At 44.8% G+C, this 18512-nt stretch overlaps 1 protein-coding gene across 3 annotated transcripts in view; it reads left to right on the top strand.

Moving 5' to 3' along the window:
- SLC9A7 (solute carrier family 9 member A7) overlaps nt 1-18512 on the top strand; it is a 76263-nt gene that overhangs the window by 16488 nt on the left and 41263 nt on the right. For all 3 annotated transcript variants that reach the window (XM_075265241.1, XM_075265240.1, XM_075265242.1), the window contains exon 2: nt 16435-16634. In XM_075265241.1, coding sequence (XP_075121342.1) covers nt 16435-16634 — 200 coding nt within the window. The remainder of the gene's footprint in view (nt 1-16434; nt 16635-18512) is intronic.

Below are 18512 nucleotides of genomic sequence, written 5' to 3'. Positions count from 1 at the left end.
TGTTCACACTAATGTTATAGATGTCTGTTGCCCTCACCCGTCACAGCATGAGGACACTGAACACTAACAGCTATAGAGTGACAGATGCAGACGGAGTACCTTCCATCTGGCGTCTATTCCCATTCACTCTAATAAAAATTTTAAAAAATAAGTAAACCTCAAAAGTCATGTTTGTTTGTGCCGTTACTGATAGCTCTTCACTGTCAGAAGGGCGCTCCTGACAGTCTAGCTGGGAGCGCCGCTCCTGACTGTACAGTGTGACGCGCTATACTGTGAGAGGGCGTTCCTTACAGCCCAGCCAATGACACTGAGCTGTGAGGAACGCCTTCCTCCCTGACAGTACTCGTCCATAGAAGAATAGTGTGTGTGTGTGTGTGTGTGGGGGGGGGCGTTTGTCACCGCTTAGCATCATGGCTGGGCAGTAAGGAATGCCCCCTCACAGTATAGCGCTAAATACCGTACTGTCAGGGGCCAGTTAGACTGTTAGGAATGCCCTTCTGAAAGTGAAGAGCTATGATAACTGCACCGATAGCTCTTCCCCCGGGGCGCATAACAGGAAAGCCAACAGTGTGTTGAATTCAGCACACTGTCAGCTTACTAGCAGTGTATAAAACCATGTGTGTACGAGGACATGAAAGGTCCTCTTTAATGCATATACAGTGCTCTGCCTGCTTCAGGTATTCTGGTTTCGTTAAAGGGAGTCTGTCAGCATAAAATTCAGATATAAACTAATCACAGTACCTTGTAGGGCTGTCAGCACTGTCTACAATGATGTATTTCTTATTCAGAAAAAATCTGCCTTTTATTCCTATGTAAATGAGAAAAAAAGGGCTTTAGGGGTGTTGATTTCCATCAGTGGGCTTCACTATCTGCTCCTGCTCTGCTCAGCTTAGTCCTGTGCATGTCTGAAGTCACGCTGTACACGGAAATGAAAAAAAGGTGGTATCAGCTGTCCCCCATCCTAAGCCAGCTTCCTTCACTTGTGGGTGCAGTGTGTTATCATCAGACATGCACACTACAGTTGGTGGGCAGAGCTGAGAAGCAGTCAACAGCAGCAGATTGTGATAGAAAGCAACGCCTCTTTAGCCCACTGATGGAAAGCAAGGCCCCTTTACTGCTCATTTGCATAGGCATAAAAGTCGATTTTAACAAGAATGGAGCAACAGTCATAAATTAGAAATATATCATTGTAAGCTCTTCTGACAGCCCTACAAGGTACTGTGATTAGTTTATATCTCAAATTTGTGCTGACAGACTCCCTTTAATGTCCATTACTCTCAGCCTATGATGGATGAAAGCAACGGACATCAATAATGATGGTGTGAACTAAGAATGGGGTTAAGTTAAGATAAAGTTCTAAGTTCTAGTTTGTATTGTTATAATGCACTTTGCGTGATTTGTGTTTTCTCAAAGCAATTGCGACATAAAAAATAAAATTGTCTCGTAGAAATATGGCTTCTCATTTGCAATAGGCTTTACTATCATAGGCTTTACAGACATACATCTGTACACCTTTGTTTGCTCAACAAACTAAAATGTTGCATATGCAGCAACTCTTAACTACAATACCCCAATGCCCTCATTTTGTCAGCAAATCATCTGGTATACATTTATACAGGGACCCATTCTGTTTCTGTGGATACTGTAAGAACGCTTCAAACTGTGTGTCAATGCGCTAGAGAGGAAATGATCTGCAAATATTTGTTTTATATTTAATGTACTGGGGAAACAAGTAATGTTCAGTGCTATTCAGTTTGTCATTTAAATCAGTTATGGTGCATTGTTTTCTCATGTGATGGAAATCCATGGCTAGTCCATGCACCTACGGTAATTGTATTGGCTGTAGAAAAGTTTCTTATTTTACAGGCTTTTATTAGAGATGAGCGAACAGTGTTCTATCGAACTCATGTTCGATCGGATATTAGGCTGTTCGGCATGTTCGAATCGAATCGAACACCGCGTGGTAAAGTGCGCCATTACTCGATTCCCCTCCCACCTTCCCTGGCGCCTTTTTTGCTCCAATAACAGCGCAGGGTAGGTGGGACAGGAACTACGACACCGGTGACGTTGAAAAAAGTAGGCAAAACCCATTGGCTGCCGAAAACATGTGACCTCTAATTTAAAAGAACAGCGCCGCCCAGCTTCGCGTCATTCTGAGCTTGCAATTCACCGAGGACGGAGGTTTCCGTCCAGCTAGCTAGGGCTTAGATTCTGGGTAGGCAGGGACAGGCTAGGATAGGAAGGAGAAGACAACCAACAGCTCTTGTAAGAGCTAAATTCCAGGGAGAAGCTTGTCAGTGTAACGTGGCACTGACGGGCTCAATCGCCGCAACCCAGCTTTCCCAGGATCCTGAATGGAATACACTGTCAGTGTATTCCCGTATACCCGATATATACCCCGATACCCGTTCCAACGGTGTGCCCCCCCACCTTCACCCCAGAAATACCCTGCAAGTCCCCTAGCAATAGAATTGGGGCTATATACACCCACAATTTTTACTACTGGTATACAGTGCCATTGTCTGACTGGGAATTCAAAGAATATATTGGGAATACAAATACCCTCATTTCTTGCTACTGCCATATAGTGCCAGTTTCTGACTGGTAATTCAAAGAATATATTGGGGTTACGTGCACCCACAATTTTTACTACTGGTATACAGTGCCATTGTCTGACTGGGAATTCAAAGAGTATATTGGGAATACAAATACCCTCATTTCTTGCTACTGCCATATAGTGCCAGTTTCTGACTGGTAATTCAAAGAATATATTGGGGTTACGTGCACCCACAATTTTTACTACTGGTATACAGTGCCATTGTCTGACTGGGAATTCAAAGAATATATTGGGAATACAAATACCCTCATTTCTTGCTACTGCCATATAGTGCCAGTGTCTGACTGGGAATTCAAAGAATATATTGGGGTTACGTGCACCCACAATTTTTACTACTGGTATACAGTGCCATTGTCTGACTGGGAATTCAAAGAATATATTGGGAATACAAATACCCTCATTTCTTGCTACTGCCATATAGTGCCAGTGTCTGACTGGGAATTCAAAGAATATATTGGGGTTACGTGCACCCACAATTTTTACTACTGGTATACAGTGCCATTGTCTGACTGGGAATTCAAAGAATATATTGGGAATACAAATACCCTCATTTCTTGCTACTGCCATATAGTGCCAGTGTCTGACTGGGAATTCAAAGAATATATTGGGGTTACGTGCACCCACAATTTTTACTACTGGTATACAGTGCCATTGTCTGACTGGGAATTCAAAGAATATATTGGGAATACAAATACCCTCATTTCTTGCTACTGCCATATAGTGCCAGTGTCTGACTGGGAATTCAAAGAATATATTGGGGTTACGTGCACCCACAATTTTTACTACTGGTATACAGTGCCATTGTCTGACTGGGAATTCAAAGAATATATTGGGAATACAAATACCCTCATTTCTTGCTACTGCCATATAGTGCCAGTGTCTGACTGGGAATTCAAAGAATATATTGGGGTTACGTGCACCCACAATTTTTACTACTGGTATACAGTGCCATTGTCTGACTGGGAATTCAAAGAATATATTGGGAATACAAATACCCTCATTTCTTGCTACTGCCATATAGTGCCAGTGTCTGACTGGGAATTCAAAGAATATATTGGGGTTACGTGCACCCACAATTTTTACTACTGGTATACAGTGCCATTGTCTGACTGGGAATTCAAAGAATATATTGGGAATACAAATACCCTCATTTCTTGCTACTGCCATATAGTGCCAGTGTCTGACTGGGAATTCAAAGAATATATTGGGGTTACGTGCACCCACAATTTTTACTACTGGTATACAGTGCCATTGTCTGACTGGGAATTCAAAGAATATATTGGGAATACAAATACCCTCATTTCTTGCTACTGCCATATAGTGCCAGTGTCTGACTGGGAATTCAAAGAATATATTGGGGTTACGTGCACCCACAATTTTTACTACTGGTATACAGTGCCATTGTCTGACTGGGAATTCAAAGAATATATTGGGGTTATAAATACCCTCATTTCTTGCTACTGCCATATAGTGCCAGTTTCTGACTGGTAATTCAAAGAATATATTGGGGTTACGTGCACCCACAATTTTTACTACTGGTATACAGTGCCATTGTCTGACTGGGAATTCAAAGAGTATATTGGGAATACAAATACCCTCATTTCTTGCTACTGCCATATAGTGCCAGTTTCTGACTGGTAATTCAAAGAATATATTGGGGTTACGTGCACCCACAATTTTTACTACTGGTATACAGTGCCATTGTCTGACTGGGAATTCAAAGAATATATTGGGAATACAAATACCCTCATTTCTTGCTACTGCCATATAGTGCCAGTGTCTGACTGGGAATTCAAAGAATATATTGGGGTTACGTGCACCCACAATTTTTACTACTGGTATACAGTGCCATTGTCTGACTGGGAATTCAAAGAATATATTGGGAATACAAATACCCTCATTTCTTGCTACTGCCATATAGTGCCAGTGTCTGACTGGGAATTCAAAGAATATATTGGGGTTACGTGCACCCACAATTTTTACTACTGGTATACAGTGCCATTGTCTGACTGGGAATTCAAAGAATATATTGGGAATACAAATACCCTCATTTCTTGCTACTGCCATATAGTGCCAGTGTCTGACTGGGAATTCAAAGAATATATTGGGGTTACGTGCACCCACAATTTTTACTACTGGTATACAGTGCCATTGTCTGACTGGGAATTCAAAGAATATATTGGGGTTATAAATACCCTCATTTCTTGCTACTGCCATATAGTGCCAGTTTCTGACTGGTAATTCAAAGAATATATTGGGGTTACGTGCACCCACAATTTTTACTACTGGTATACAGTGCCATTGTCTGACTGGGAATTCAAAGAGTATATTGGGAATACAAATACCCTCATTTCTTGCTACTGCCATATAGTGCCAGTTTCTGACTGGTAATTCAAAGAATATATTGGGGTTACGTGCACCCACAATTTTTACTACTGGTATACAGTGCCATTGTCTGACTGGGAATTCAAAGAATATATTGGGAATACAAATACCCTCATTTCTTGCTACTGCCATATAGTGCCAGTGTCTGACTGGGAATTCAAAGAATATATTGGGGTTACGTGCACCCACAATTTTTACTACTGGTATACAGTGCCATTGTCTGACTGGGAATTCAAAGAATATATTGGGAATACAAATACCCTCATTTCTTGCTACTGCCATATAGTGCCAGTGTCTGACTGGGAATTCAAAGAATATATTGGGGTTACGTGCACCCACAATTTTTACTACTGGTATACAGTGCCATTGTCTGACTGGGAATTCAAAGAATATATTGGGAATACAAATACCCTCATTTCTTGCTACTGCCATATAGTGCCATTGTCTGACTGGGAATTCAAAGAATATATTGGGAATACAAATACCCTCATTTCTTGCTACTGCCATATAGTGCCAGTGTCTGACTGGGAATTCAAAGAATATATTGGGGTTACGTGCACCCACAATTTTTACTACTGGTATACAGTGCCATTGTCTGACTGGGAATTCAAAGAATATATTGGGAATACAAATACCCTCATTTCTTGCTACTGCCATATAGTGCCATTGTCTGACTGGGAATTCAAAGAATATATTGGGAATACAAATACCCTCATTTCTTGCTACTGCCATATAGTGCCAGTGTCTGACTGGGAATTCAAAGAATATATTGGGGTTACGTGCACCCACAATTTTTACTACTGGTATACAGTGCCATTGTCTGACTGGGAATTCAAAGAATATATTGGGAATACAAATACCCTCATTTCTTGCTACTGCCATATAGTGCCAGTGTCTGACTGGGAATTCAAAGAATATATTGGGGTTACGTGCACCCACAATTTTTACTACTGGTATACAGTGCCAATTTCTAACTAGGAATTCAAAATGCGCAAGGCTCCCGGAAAGGGACGTGGACGAGGCCGTGGGCGAGGTCGGGGGAATGGTTCTGGGGAGCAAGGTAGCAGTGAAGCCACAGGGCGTCCCGTGCCTACTCCTGTGGGGCAGCAAGCATTGCGCCACTCCACAGTGCCAGGGTTGCTTGCCACATTAACTAAACTGCAGGGTACAAACCTTAGTAGGCCCGAGAACCAGGAACAGGTCTTGCAATGGCTGTCAGAGAACGCTTACAGCACATTGTCCAGCAGCCAGTCAGACTCTGCCTCCTCTCCTCCTATTACCCAACAGTCTTGTCTTCCTTCCTCCCAAAATTCCGAAGCTTTACAGAACAATAACCCAAACTGTCCCTGCTCCCCAGAGCTGTTCTCCGCTCCTTTCATTGTCCCTCAACCTGCCTCTCCACGTCACGATTCCACGAACCTAACAGAGGAGCATCTGTGTCCAGATGCTCAAACACTAGAGTCTCCTCCATCTCCGTTCGATTTGGTGGTGGATGACCAGCAACCCACCCTCATCGACGATGATGTGACGCAGTTGCCGTCAGGGCATCCAGTTGACTGGCGCATTGTGCGGGAGGAGGAGATGAGACAGGAGTTGGAAGAGGAAGTGGTGGATGATGAGGACACTGACCCGACCTGGACAGGGGGGATGTCAAGCGGGGAAAGTAGTGTGGATGTTGAGGCAGGTGCAGCACCAAAAAGGGTAGCTAGAGGCAGAGGCAGAGGTCAGCAGCTTAGGCGAAGCCAGGCCACACCCGGAATCTCCCAAGATGTTCCAGTTCGTACCCAGCCCCGAAAAACTCCCACCTCGAGGGCACGTTTCTCGAAGGTGTGGAGTTTTTTCAAGGAATGCGCCGAGGACAGATATAGTGTTGTCTGCACAATTTGCCTCTCGAAATTGATTAGGGGCTCTGAGAAGAGCAACCTGTCCACCACTTCAATGCGCCGTCATTTGGAATCCAAGCACTGGAATCAGTGGCAGGCAGCAACGGCAGGACAAAGGCCGCCTGCCGTTCACGCCACTGCCACTGCCTCTGCCTCTGCCACTGCCACTGCTGACTGTGCTGGCGATGCACTCCAGAGGACGAGCCAGGACACCACTTCATCTGCCTCCGCCACTTTGTTGACTTCTACCTCATCCTCCCCTGGTCCTGTCTTATCTCCTTCTCCTGCACCATCAAAGGCACCATCAGGCGTTTCTTTACAACAACCCACCATCTCTCAGACATTGGAGCGGCGGCAGAAATACACTGCTAACCACCCACACGCGCAAGCCTTGAACGCCAACATCGCTAAACTGCTGGCCCAGGAGATGTTGGCGTTCCGGCTTGTTGAAACTCCCGCCTTCCTGGACCTGATGGCAACTGCGGCACCTCGCTATGCCGTCCCTAGCCGTCACTACTTCTCCCGGTGTGCCGTCCCCGCCTTGCACCAGCACGTGTCACTCAACATCAGGCGGGCCCTTAGTTCCGCGCTTTGCACAAAGGTCCACTTGACCACCGACGCGTGGACAAGTGCATGCGGACAGGGACGCTACATTTCACTGACGGCACACTGGGTGAATGTAGTTGAGGCTGGGACTGCTTCCCAAACTGGCCCGGTGTACCTCGTCTCCCCGCCTAACATTCCTGGCAGGGACACGAGAAGAACACCCCCCTCCTCCTCCTCCTCTACCGCCTCCTCCTCCGCCACCGCCTCCTCCTCCGCCACCGCCTCCTCCTCCGCTGTTAGATTGACCCCAGCTACGAGTTGGAAACGTTGCAGCACTGGCGTTGGTAGACGTCAGCAGGCTGTGCTGAAGCTGATCAGCTTGGGGGACAGACAGCACACTGCCTCCGAGGTGAGGGATGCCCTCCTCGATGAGACGGCAATATGGTTTGAGCCGCTGCACCTGGGCCCAGGCATGGTCGTTTGTGATAACGGCCGGAACCTGGTAGCAGCTCTGGAGCTTGCCGGACTCCAACATGTTCCATGCCTGGCCCACGTCTTCAACCTAGTGGTGCAACGTTTCCTAAAGAGCTACCCCAATGTTCCAGAGCTACTGGTGAAAGTGCGGCGCATGTGCGCCCACTTTCGCAAGTCGACAGTAGCCGCTGCTAGCTTAAAATCTCTCCAGCAACGCCTGCATGTGCCACAACACCGGCTTTTGTGCGACGTCCCCACACGCTGGAACTCAACGTTTCAGATGTTGAATAGAGTGGTTGAGCAGCAGAGACCTTTGATGGAATACCAGCTACAAAACCCTAGGGTGCCACAAAGTCAGCTGCCTCAGTTTCACATCCATGAGTGGCCATGGATGAGAGACCTTTGTGACATCCTACGGGTCTTTGAGGAGTCCACAAGGAGGGTGAGCTCTGAGGATGCGATGGTGAGCCTTACAATCCCGCTCTTGTGTGTTCTGAGAGAATCCCTGATTGACATCAGGGATAACTCAGATCACACAGAGGAGTTAGGGATAGCATCCGATCCGTCACAGCTGGAGAGTAGGTCCACACATCTGTCCGCTTCACTGCGTTTAATGGAGGAGGAGGAGGAGGAGGAGGAAGAAGAGTTGTCCGATGATGTGATGGTGATACAGGAGGCTTCCGGGCAACTTCGAATCGTCCCATTGTTGCAGCGCGGATGGGTAGACATGGAGGATGAGGAGGAAATGGAGATTGAACTTTCCGGTGGGGCCAGAGGAGTCATGCCAACTAACACTGTGGCAGACATGGCTGAGTTCATGTTGGGGTGCTTTACAACCGACAAGCGTATTGTCAAAATCATGGAGGACAACCAGTACTGGATCTTTGCTATCCTTGACCCCCGGTATAAAAACAACATCTCGTCTTTTATTCCGGTAGAGGGGAGGGCCAATCGCATCAATGCTTGCCACAGGCAATTGGTGCAGAATATGATGGAGATGTTTCCAGCATGTGACAGTGGCGGCAGGGAGGGCAGTTCCTCCAGTAGGCAACCAAGTTCTCACCGGTCCACACAAACGAGGGGCACACTGTCTAAGGTCTGGGACACCTTGATGGCACCCCCTCGCCAAAGTGCCGCCACGGAGGGTCCTAGTGTCACCAGGCGTGAGAAGTATAGGCGCATGTTGCGGGAATACCTTTCCGACCACAGCCCTGTCCTCTCCGACCCCTCTGCGCCCTACACGTATTGGGTGTCGAAGTTGGACCTGTGGCTTGAACTTGCCCTATATGCCTTGGAGGTGCTGTCCTGTCCTGCCGCCAGCGTCCTATCTGAGAGGGTGTTCAGTGCAGCCGGTGGCATCATCACTGACAAGCGCACCCGTCTGTCAGCTGAGAGTGCCGACCGGCTCACTTTGATAAAAATGAACCACCACTGGGTAGAGCCGTCATTTTTGTGCCCACCTGTGTAAAGCACCCCAACATGAAACTCCATGTCTGTACTCAACCTCTCCAATTCCTCCGCATCCTCATACTCATCCACCATAAGCGTTGCACAATTCTGCTAATACTAGGCTCCCTCCAACATGATTTCCCCCAACTCTGCTGGTTAGAGGCTCCCTCCACCCTGATTTCCACCAACTCTGCTGGTTAGAGGCTCCCTCCACCCTGCTTTCCCACAACTCTGCTGGTTAGAGGCTCCTTCCACCATGAATTTGCCCAAACTGGGCTGTTTAGAGGCTCCCTCCACCATGAATTGGTCCAAACTGGGCTGGTTAGAGGCTCCCTCCACCATTAATTGGTCCAAACTGGGCTGGTTAGAGGCTCCCTCCACAATTAATTGGTCCAAACTGGGCTAATTAGAGGCTCCCTCCACCATGAATTGGTCCAAACTGGGTTTTTTAGAGGCTCCCTCCACCATGAATTGGTCCAAACTGGGCTGGTTAGAGGCTCCCTCCACCATTAATTGGTCCAAACTGGGCTGGTTAGAGGCTCCCTCCACAATTAATTGGTCCAAACTGGGCTAATTAGAGGCTCCCTCCACCATGAATTGGTCCAAACTGGGTTTTTTAGAGGCTCCCTCCACCATGAATTGGTCCAAACTGGGCTGGTTAGAGGCTCCCTCCACCATTAATTGGTCCAAACTGGGCTGGTTAGAGGCTCCCTCCACAATTAATTGGTCCAAACTGGGCTAATTAAAGGCTCCCTCCACCATGAATTGGTCCAAACTGGGTTTTTTAGAGGCTCCCTCCACCATGAATTTGCCCAAACTGGGCTGGTTAGAGGCTCCCTCCACCATGAATTGGTCCAAACTGGGCTGGTTAGAGGCTCCCTCCACCATTAATTGGTCCAAACTGGGCTGGTTAGAGGCTCCCTCCACCATTAATTGGTCCAAACTGGGCTGGTTAGAGGCTCCCTCCACCATGAATTTGCCCAAACTGGGCTGGTTAGAGGCTCCCTCCACCATTAATTGGTCCAAACTGGGCTGGTTAGAGGCTCCCTCCACCATGAATTTGCCCAAACTGGGCTGTTTAGAGGCTCCCTCCACCATGAATTGGTCCAAACTGGGTTTTTTAGAGGCTCCCTCCACCATGAATTGGTCCAAACTGGGCTGGTTAGAGGCTCCCTCCACCATGAATTTCCCAAAACTTGGCTGTTTAGAGGCTCCCTCCACCATGAATTGGTCCAAACTGGGCTGGTTAGAGGCTCCCTCCACCATTAATTGGTCCAAACTGGGCTGGTTAGAGGCTCCCTCCACCATGAATTTGCCCAAACTGGGCTGTTTAGAGGCTCCCTCCACCATGAATTGGTCCAAACTGGGTTTTTTAGAGGCTCCCTCCACCATGAATTGGTCCAAACTGGGCTGGTTAGAGGCTCCCTCCACCATGAATTTCCCAAAACTTGGCTGTTTAGAGGCTCCCTCCACCATGAATTGGTCCAAACTGGGCTGGTTAGAGGCTCCCTCCACCATTAATTGGTCCAAACTGGGCTGGTTAGAGGCTCCCTCCACCATGAATTTGCCCAAACTGGGCTGGTTAGAGGCTCCCTCCACCATGAATTTGCCCAAACTGGGCTGTTTAGAGGCTCCCTCCACCATTAATTGGTCCAAACTGGGCTGGTTAGAGGCTCCCTCCACCATGAATTTGCCCAAACTGGGCTGTTTAGAGGCTCCCTCCACCATGAATTTGCCCAAACTGGGCTGTTTAGAGGCTCCCTCCACCATTAATTGGTCCAAACTGGGCTGGTTAGAGGCTCCCTCCACCATGAATTTGCCCAAACTGGGCTGTTTAGAGGCTCCCTCCACCATGAATTGGTCCAAACTGGGTTTTTTAGAGGCTCCCTCCACCATGAATTGGTCCAAACTGGGCTGGTTAGAGGCTCCCTCCACCATGAATTTCCCAAAACTTGGCTGTTTAGAGGCTCCCTCCACCATGAATTGGTCCAAACTGGGCTGGTTAGAGGCTCCCTCCACCATTAATTGGTCCAAACTGGGCTGGTTAGAGGCTCCCTCCACCATGAATTTGCCCAAACTGGGCTGTTTAGAGGCTCCCTCCACCATGAATTTGCCCAAACTGGGCTGGTTAGAGGCTCCCTCCACCATGAATTGGTCCAAACGGGTTTTTAGAGGCTCCCTTCACCATGAATTGGTCCAAACTTGGCTGTTTAGAGGCTCCCTCCACCATGAATTGGTCCAAACTGGGGTGGTTAGAGGCTCCCTCCACCATTAATTGGTCCAAACTGGGCTGGTTAGAGGCTCCCTCCACCATGAATTTGCCCAAACTGGGCTGTTTAGAGGCTCCCTCCACCATGAATTTGCCCAAACTGGGCTGGTTAGAGGCTCCCTCCACCATGAATTGGTCCAAACGGGTTTTTAGAGGCTCCCTTCACCATGAATTGGTCCAAACTTGGCTGTTTAGAGGCTCCCTCCACCATGAATTGGTCCAAACTGGGGTGGTTAGAGGCTCCCTCCACCATTAATTGGTCCAAACTGGGCTGGTTAGAGGCTCCCTCCACCATGAATTTGCCCAAACTGGGCTGGTTAGAGGCTCCCTCCACCATGAATTGGTCCAAACTGGGGTGGTTAGAGGCTCCCTCCACCATTAATTGGTCCAAACTGGGCTGGTTAGAGGCTCCCTCCACCATTAATTGGTCCAAACTGGGCTGGTTAGAGGCTCCCTCCACCATGAATTTGCCCAAACTGGGCTGGTTAGAGGCTCCCTCCACCATGAATTGGTCCAAACTGGGTTTTTTAGAGGCTCCCTCCACCATGAATTTGCCCAAACTGGGCTGGTTAGAGGCTCCCTCCACCATGAATTGGTCCAAACTGGGGTTTTTAGAGGCTCCCTCCACCATGAATTTGCCCAAACTCTGCTGGTTAGAGGCTCAATCCACCCTGATTTTCAAAACAAATGTTGGTGCCAACCTCAACTTACTACAAGGGCCAAATTCACTGCTGGTGACAAGCTCTCCTCACTGCAAGTGCCAAATACACATGTTTCAAGGTGTTTTCCTACTGTCAGAGAGGTGGTATTGAGTGTGTAAAGTGTGTAGTTGTTAGGCTGTGATGTTGGGGTAATAGAGGGTCTTTGGTGTGTTAGATGCCCCCAGACATGCTTCCCCTGCTGTCCCAGTGTCATTCCAGAGGTGTTGGCATCATTTCCTGGGGTGTCATAGTGGACTTGGTGACCCTCCAGACACGGATTTGGGTTTCCCCCTTAACGAGTATCTGTTCCCCATAGACTATAATGGGGTTCGAAACCCGTTCGAACACACGAACATTGAGCGGCTGTTCGAATCGAATTTCGAACCTCGAACATTTTAGTGTTCGCTCATCTCTAGCTTTTATACTTTGGAAGTAATCTTGTGGAAGTTTATATATCTTCATCTGATGGCAAATTATTGTACAGAGGTATTTGTATACTTACTGTGTGATACCTTTTGAAAAACATTGTGCCATACTCCATCAGATTTGTTACATTTAGACTCTAAAAAATGTAGTTTCTAGTGGGTTTTGAAACTGTGTATGCTGCTCAACCACTTTGGGAAGACCATACAATCTTCATGTTGAAGCACTTAGGCACTTTATGTGTTCTGTATACATGACATTAAGGGAATGTTCATACGTCAGTTGTGAATATCTGTTGCTCTCATCTATCATGGGATGAGACTAACTGATATGGGTCAGGACTTTTTCTTCTGTCAGAAATGTAAAAAAAAAAAAAAAAAAGACAAAGGACAGCTTCTGAATACCTTGTGTACATGAGGATGAATGCAGGGGAACACCAGATGAAGGGGACCAACGTCTGTATCAGTAATTAATGTCCGTTGCTCTCATCCTCTGACAGGCAAGAGCAATGGACATTAAAAAACTGTAGTGTGAATCCAACCTAAGGATACATAGTATCCAAATTAAGCATACTATTTACATTCAGACTATGTTCAGTGATGCAGATGAGTTTTCACACATGATCCCTGAGGATTTAACACCATTGTCATTGCTTCCATTTTACAAAGGAATCATTTATTGTAGGACTGTATCCCCCTTTATCTGCAAATGCATCCACAGCTGTTCTAAGTACTCACTGCTCCCTTGTGCACCATTTGCTTGGCTTTATTTTACTAGCTGTTCCCTGCATCACTATATATATATATATATATATATATATATATATATATATATATATATATATATATATATAGGGCCGGCTCCAGGTTTTTATAGGCCCTTGGGCGACAGAGCCTCAGGGGGCCCCCTTGTAAAGGAGGCGGGGGAGTCAAGACACTGTGCGTCGCAGATGAAGCGAGTGACGTCACGCAGGAGTGTGGCGTCACCAACGCCATACCTCCCAATTTTTAAAGAGTAGAAAGAGGGGCAAAATGTGCAGCGCACTCTGCGCGCTGTGGCAAATTTGGTCCCACCCACTTTTGTTGACTCCGCCCATTCTCATTAATTTATCATGTGCTCCCACACAGTATAATCCTCCTACAGTCACCCGTAAATTATATGCCCCCCCTCCATCTCTCCCCCAGTTTCATATACACCCTTCCTCTGCCCCCAGTTTCATGTCCCCCCCCTCCATCTCTGTCCCCAGTTTCATCACGTTCTCCCCCTTCATCTGCCCACAGTTTCATGTCCCCCCGTATCTGCCCCAGTGTCATGCCGTTCCCCCCGCCTTCATTTGCCCCCCAGTTTCATTGGGCCCCCTCCATCTCTGTCCCGTTTCATGTCGTTCTCTCCCCGCCCCCTTCATTATGTTCCACCTTAATATTTAATACAAAACAAACACTTAACACCTTCCATCGCTCCCCCGACGCTCCTCTCTCCGCTCTCTCACTCCATTCACATAGGCGATTAAAGCCGGCTTGCGTGTGTAGGTGCGATGTGATGACATCATCGACCGTCGGACGCTGATGAGCTGAAATTGGGACAGGCAAGTGCTGGGGCGGGCAAGTGCCGGGGGGCCCCCAGAGGCTCTGAGGGCCCCGGCACTTGCCTGACTATGCCGTGCGCTGACGCCCACCATATATATATATATATATATATATATATATATATATATATATATATATATATATATTATATATATAATTTTTTTAAGCTATTCTAGTTCTATTAATGGATTAATAATTTTGCATCAAAATACCTTTAGCAGTGTTTTGAGTAGTTTCTGGCTTTCTCTTGGAGTTTCTGGCATCTTCTTCATTTGTATACATGCTTCCCCAGCCTACAACTCCCGCGATCCCCGTCTCACTCCCTCTCTCATACCACGTCCCTGCTTCCCTATTTAGCCAGTAGACTACTAGCCCTATCTATCTATCTGTCTATCTATCTCAGCCCAAATTACCCCCCCCCCCAAATAAATAAATTAAATATATTAATTAATAATTAATACTTGCCTGTCTTCTGTGTTCTGGAGATCAGTTACTTTGGTCCTGCCACCATCATCTTCCGTCTACTTCTTGCACATGCGTGGTATATGCTCTTCACTTCTGCCCGCGACAATACAATAAAGCTCTATTATGCCAGAGTCTACAGAAGGGAAGGAAGTGACACTTCATACCCGAGACTGGTCTATAGGTTTTTAGATTTTTTTAATTTTTTTTTTATTTTAGGGATTGATTTTTCAATTCAAGCTGGACAACTCCTTTCTTCCCCAGGAGTGTAGGACTTCTTACATGAGCTGGATCTTGACAAGATGAACCATTATCTTCTAAGAAATAATTTGGATAGAGATATGGATAATTATATTACTGGAATATAAAGCCACAACTAACTTACTAAATTCTTATATTCAGGTTTTTCTTGTCTAATATTAGCCCTCCACGTTCCTCCCTGAAGGCTTGGCAATAGTACCCGGGATGTGTAATGCAGTTAAAGTAGTAATAAGCCTAAACCAGAACAACCAGGTGTAAACAAGAAAAAAGCTTGTACAGGAATTAGGACACTGTGCTCTATTATACATTCTAGTGGGTTTTGTCTGTAACTTTTCTGTTTTTAAGACTGGTATCATGTATTACTCCATAAATTTTGAGTGCAAACACATTTCTCAACAGCCCTTGTTGTACCACTGAGGACAACATGTGCCAAAGTAGTGATGACCAGAAACTCAACTGTACACAAGCTATTATGTTACGTATATTGCAATTATTTATTAAAGCCGACATGACAGAAGAGGTGACAAGTTCTCTTTAAGAGCAGCATAATATGGAGACTGGTCTAGTGCATTGTACATCAATGTAGTAATGTCCGTCACTCGGCTTGTATGTAGAGGTGCTCAGAAAAGGCTTCTCATAGCCATGTAAAAGTAGACAAGAAATTTCTGGCACTCAATAAGACATTGTATACAAACAGAACAGTATATAATAGAATCTGCTGAATGGATTACTCATATGACTAATAAAAAGCAATGTGCAAATATATACATGAGTATATACACATATATCCATATACATCGTTCACTATTCACCATTATATGCTGTTTTGTATGTAACGTGAAATAGTGAACGATGTATATGGATATATGTGTATATACTCATGTATATATTTGCACATTTGCTTTTTATTAGTCATATTTGAATTACTAGGGTAATATTTATTATATTGCTTTTATTCCAAGATTTAAGATATGAAGGTCCGTGCTGGGACAAAATGTTTTTTGGTGGATGCAATAAATTTGTTATATCTGGAAGTCATTTTGAGTGCCAGAAATTTCTACCAGTGCATTGTACAGTTTGTCTAACAGCATTAATGAAAAGGGTAGGCTATAGTTATGAGTTCACTGTATTCATGAGGAGACTGCTCTTTGGGTAGCATAGGGACAGCGGTTTTTAAAAATGGCTGTTGTCTCTAACATTAAAATTAAAAACCGATCCCAATGGATTTGACAGATTGTACTAGATCTATTATGGATCCTAAAATGCAGAATTGGGGACACCATTGAAGATACACCATTGAGGACAGAACCAAAGAAGTATCTGAATTTAAATAATAGAATGATGTTTAGCTTTGACAGAATTCTGTTTTACTCTCTAGGTCTAATTGTTGGGGTGATCTTAAGGTACGGCACACCTTCCACCAGCACCTATGACAAAGCCATCAGCTGCTCTCCGGAAGAGAGGGCATTCACCACACTCCTTGTCAACGTCAGTGGGAAGTTCTTTGAGTACACATTGAAGGGAGAAATTATCCCTGAGAAGATTCATAATGTGGAACAGAATGACATGTTGAGAAAAGTAAGTGACTCTTGCTTATTTTTTTTTTTTTTTTGTAGTGAATTCTGGGGGTTGTTCTACTTTTACAGTATCTGTATTATATTTCATTTTTGAATATTTTTATGAGGTCTGAAGAAGAACATGTAATGCTTGCATTTTGACACACAGTTTGAGCTGATCGTAAAATATTTTGTAAGTAGTACTGGTCTCTTCATTCAGAATGGAGCATTGGTCATGCAGCACACGCACTGCTCTGTTAGTTCAATAGAAGTGCCAGAGGTAGCTGAAGTACAGCGCTCAAATATCTCCGGTGTTCTCATTGAAATGAATGGAGCAGTGCACATGATGCACGGCCACCTCTCCAGGACAGGGAACAAAACTCTGCATGATCAGATCCTCACTGACGGGAAAACCCCTTTAAAGCAGAATATAATAAAATGAAAATGTCTTTATAATACTTAAAGCAAACCTGTGATACAGAAAATGCAGTTCAGTTTGCAGGCAGTATGTTATAAAATAGGAGGCGTTGAGCAGATTGATATATAGATTTGTAGAGAAAAGCCTCAGTATAACCTGCCATTTATCTATTTAAATATAAGCAGGTGGTCCTATCATTGATCGACAGACTCTCCTCTTACCGTGCATACAAAAATATCTATCAGTCACTGATGGGACAGCCTACTTGACTACTCAACATGGAAGACCAGAGATTTCAGTGGATACATGACAGGTTTTATTGATATCTTAGCAACAAACCTGATATATTCTCCTGCTCTATAACTTGTTGCATGCAGATTGGACCACGTTTTTCATATGACAAGTTCCCTTTTACCAAATATACCACCAGAAGTGTTAATTAAACCGGAAGGAGTGAATACTATTAATAGGTGCACAACAGATACTGTATCTTCCCTTTTGATACTCCTTGCTTCTTACAAGTGTAACAGCTTGTCATGTGAGCCGCTTGTCAGGAAGGATAACCACACAGGGCATAGTTACATCTGACTCATAGCACTTCAGATTCCATTTAGTGAACGGAAATTTACTAGGACCTTTTTGAATAAGAAATTCTATAACATTTCTAACATGGCTATGCTAAGGGGTGCATGTGTCTAAAATGCTCTCTTTTCCTCACTGATGGAAGCCATTAGTTAATAACCTGACAGTATATTATAGTCGGAGAACGTAAAAAATTGAGCCGCTTTTGTGTCTGAACCACAGCTAGTTTATTCTAGGGTATATATGCTGCATAGGAGAAATCAATGGAGTAAAGTCTGTCATATGGTACATTATATTAATTCCATGGCGCTGTGCATTATATTAATTCTATGGTACAGTACATTATATTAATTCCATGGTGCTGTACATTATATTAATTCCATGGTGTTGTACATTATATTAATTCCATGGTGCTGTACATTATATTAATTCCATGGCGCTGTACATTATATTAATTCCATGGTACAGTACATTATATTAATTCCAGGGTGCTGTACATTATATTAATTCCATGGTGCTGTACATTATATTAATTCTATGGTACAGTACATTATATTAATTCCATGGTGCTGTACATTATATTAATTCCATGGCGCTGTACATTATATTAATTCCATGGTGCTGTACATCATATTAATTCCATGGTGCTGTACATCATATTAATTCCATGGTGCTGTACATTATATTAATTCCATGGGGCAGTAATTATATTAATTCCATGGTGCTGTACATTATATTAATTCCATGGCGCTGTCCATTATATTAATTCCATGGTGCAGTACATTATATTACGGTAATTCCATGGCGCTGTACATTATATTCTATGGTGCTATACATTATATTCTATGGCACTGTGCATTATATTAATTCCATGGTGCTGTACATTATATTAATTCTATG

This window comes from Leptodactylus fuscus, chromosome 2 (genome assembly GCF_031893055.1).
Source record: "Leptodactylus fuscus isolate aLepFus1 chromosome 2, aLepFus1.hap2, whole genome shotgun sequence".
Taxonomy (NCBI): domain Eukaryota; kingdom Metazoa; phylum Chordata; class Amphibia; order Anura; family Leptodactylidae; genus Leptodactylus; species Leptodactylus fuscus.
Note: the sequence above shows the minus strand (reverse complement) of the source record. Positions and strands in the feature narration are given on the sequence as shown.